General features: G+C 54.5%; 1 protein-coding gene across 1 annotated transcript; it reads right to left on the reverse strand.

Moving 5' to 3' along the window:
- Positions 1 to 314: 314 nt before the first annotated feature.
- On the reverse strand, positions 315 to 2,001 carry LOC104618294 (ephrin type-A receptor 10-like; the record flags this gene model as incomplete). Its single annotated transcript, XM_010283846.1, has 2 exons — positions 315 to 996; positions 1,937 to 2,001. Coding segments are annotated over 2 exons (747 nt in total), but the record flags the coding sequence as incomplete, so codon positions are not given.
- Positions 2,002 to 2,518: the final 517 nt, after the last annotated feature.

Raw genomic sequence — 2,518 nt, forward strand, 5'->3', positions numbered from 1 at the left:
TTAATGTTCTAGAGTAATTTTATAGTTACAGATAAAGATGTGGGAAATGCCTGACAGTATTAAGAGCTTTGGCACTTCTGCCCAGCCAACATCAGGCTGCAGAGCAGTTACCAGCAACATGCCCTATTTACCCAATTGCCACCCTTCAAATTAAGGTCTGGCTGTTAGCTGGGGAGCTACAATCAATTAAAAGCGTCATATTGCTGACAAAAGGCAATTCCACTTGTCTGAGCTGTGCTCAGGCACCAGGCAGACTGCAGCAGTCTGGCAGCAACACGGACTGACACAGACAAAAAATGCCAGAGGACACCAACGGCCACTTTTACCTCTGCATCCCCCGTCCTTCTGCTCAAAGCCGGGACCACACGTGCACTTCCCTATGGGGACCAGCCACTCGCCCTCTGCACTGCAGTGCATCCTGGGGGGATTATCCACGTCCACCTCGGCGTGAGCAACACAAGTGCCCTTAACTTCCACCAAAGTTGCAAAGGCCGTCTCCGCCACCGTGTCTGGAAACACGGCCAGGTTCTGCACTGTGGCAAGGCACTTCTTGTAATAGACCCGCACGGAGACCAGCGCCACACAGGCACCCACGTCCTGGAAGCCCAGGTGGAAGCCTCTCTTGCTCAGGTGCCCAATCTCCCTCAGCTCCGTGTTCAGCTTCATCTTACGCTCACCCAGGTCCCCCTGCGTGAAGCTCTCATCAGCAGCAATGGTGTCGATCTTGGTGTGCTTGCTCTCATGGATGCTACGGCCCAGGTCGGAGTCAGACTCAATGTAGTACAGGTTGAAAGTCTCCTTGCAGGTGCCCATCACACCAGGGATGCTGTTGCAGTCCCGCAGGGTGAACTTCAGCTCGATGAAGATCCTCTGGCCGTCACGCCTGGCAATCCAGCCCGTCTGCAGCCAGTTGTTCTGGTTTGGCTCCATGACGTTGCAGACCTGGTACGTGCGTATTGGCTTGTAATGCTCATCCACACCGCTGATTTCTTCCCACTGGGGAAAGAACACAAAGGACTGTAACAGCTCGAGGGCTGCCGTGAGCAAGAATCAGCCACCCTGCAGAAACACACCGATCAGTATAAATATCACCACCACGAGCCTCTCCACCTACAGGCCATTATATCATAGGCACTAGAAGTCCTTAGCCCACCAAAACCACATGCTATAGTGCTGTGGAACACAGGGGTGCTGCTGGACCACCTAACACCTCAGCTCTTTGCAGAGGTGCAAACACAGAGACACAACCAGAAAGAGGTCACTGGCATCAGACCTTGTAAAACAAAGTCTGATACGAAACTGGACACATCATCTGCACGACTGCCAGATATACCTAAAACAGAACTGCTTCTGCAGACTAACAGCTGGGCAACACAGATGACTCCAGGATCCATCACTACTCCCTCTGAACAGTTTGTTTCCATTCTGGAAAACAAACCAAAAGCAGCAAGGAACACAACTCTGAGTTTCTCAACACACTCCCCTGAAAGCAGCTATAGTGTGACCTTGGCAGCAAAGCAAGGACCTGATCAACCAAACCCTCCATGATGCAGAGCCCCCGAGGATCCCACCCCTCTTCCAAGAGCGGAGCTGATCCCCAGCAGCTCGCACTGGAGTGCAAACTACAATACAAAGCCTTAACAGGCTGGTGTTTATTTGCTTGTTACAGGAGCATAAAATTCGTTTCGAGGAGCTGTTCCACATTGGTTGTACCGCACATAACCAGCACTTCACTTCTCACTCTCCTCCCCGGGGTGCCAGGTGCTGATCCACACGACAGCATGTGCCACACTGCCCACCCATCCCCAGTTCAAGGAGACCCTGTGGCTGCCAGCCCGCTCCACCAGCTCCATGTGTGGACTTTAAATACTGCTGAGCACCAAAAGGCAGACCCTCTCTAGCAGCACACAGGGACAAGTCCCACCTCCGCTCTTACCCCGTTTGACGGGTGCGAGGTCCAGCCCAGCTCCGCTTGTGATTCCTTCGAGTCCAGCAGGACAACTGTGGGGAAGACAACATGTTAGAAAGCAAACTCACTAATGCAGGAAACGCCAGTAAATATCCACCCAGCCCGCTCGCTGGGAAGCCCAGCACCGTGCCGTGCACCCCTCCCCGTGAGCCCGCCTGCCCGAGCCGTGGGTCAGGTCCCAGAGTCAGGCCCCAGAGGGCAGGGAGCACCTCCCGCGCCAGTTCCACCAGCCATGGCCACCGAGCTGGGACTCGCACTGCAGAACTCTAGGCTGCACATCCAGAACAGACCTCGCAGTTACGCCATTAGCACCCTAACCTAATGAGGAGGACGAACCAGGGAAGGGTACAGTCCTTCCCAGGGGACTCTGCAGGACAATCCCCCCGACACCACCACCTGTGCCCGCTGCGTGTGTATCTGCTGGAACGGAAAGGTACCGCTTTGGAACACGAGTTTCCTGGGAAAAAGACCTCCCTCCCCACAAAAGTGCCAGCTCTCCGTCTGACAGGAAGCGGCATTTGCCCCAAACTGACCGTTCACGACCCCTCC

This window comes from Phaethon lepturus, unplaced genomic scaffold (genome assembly GCF_000687285.1).
Source record: "Phaethon lepturus isolate BGI_N335 unplaced genomic scaffold, ASM68728v1 scaffold44173, whole genome shotgun sequence".
Classification (NCBI taxonomy): Eukaryota; Metazoa; Chordata; class Aves; order Phaethontiformes; family Phaethontidae; genus Phaethon; species Phaethon lepturus.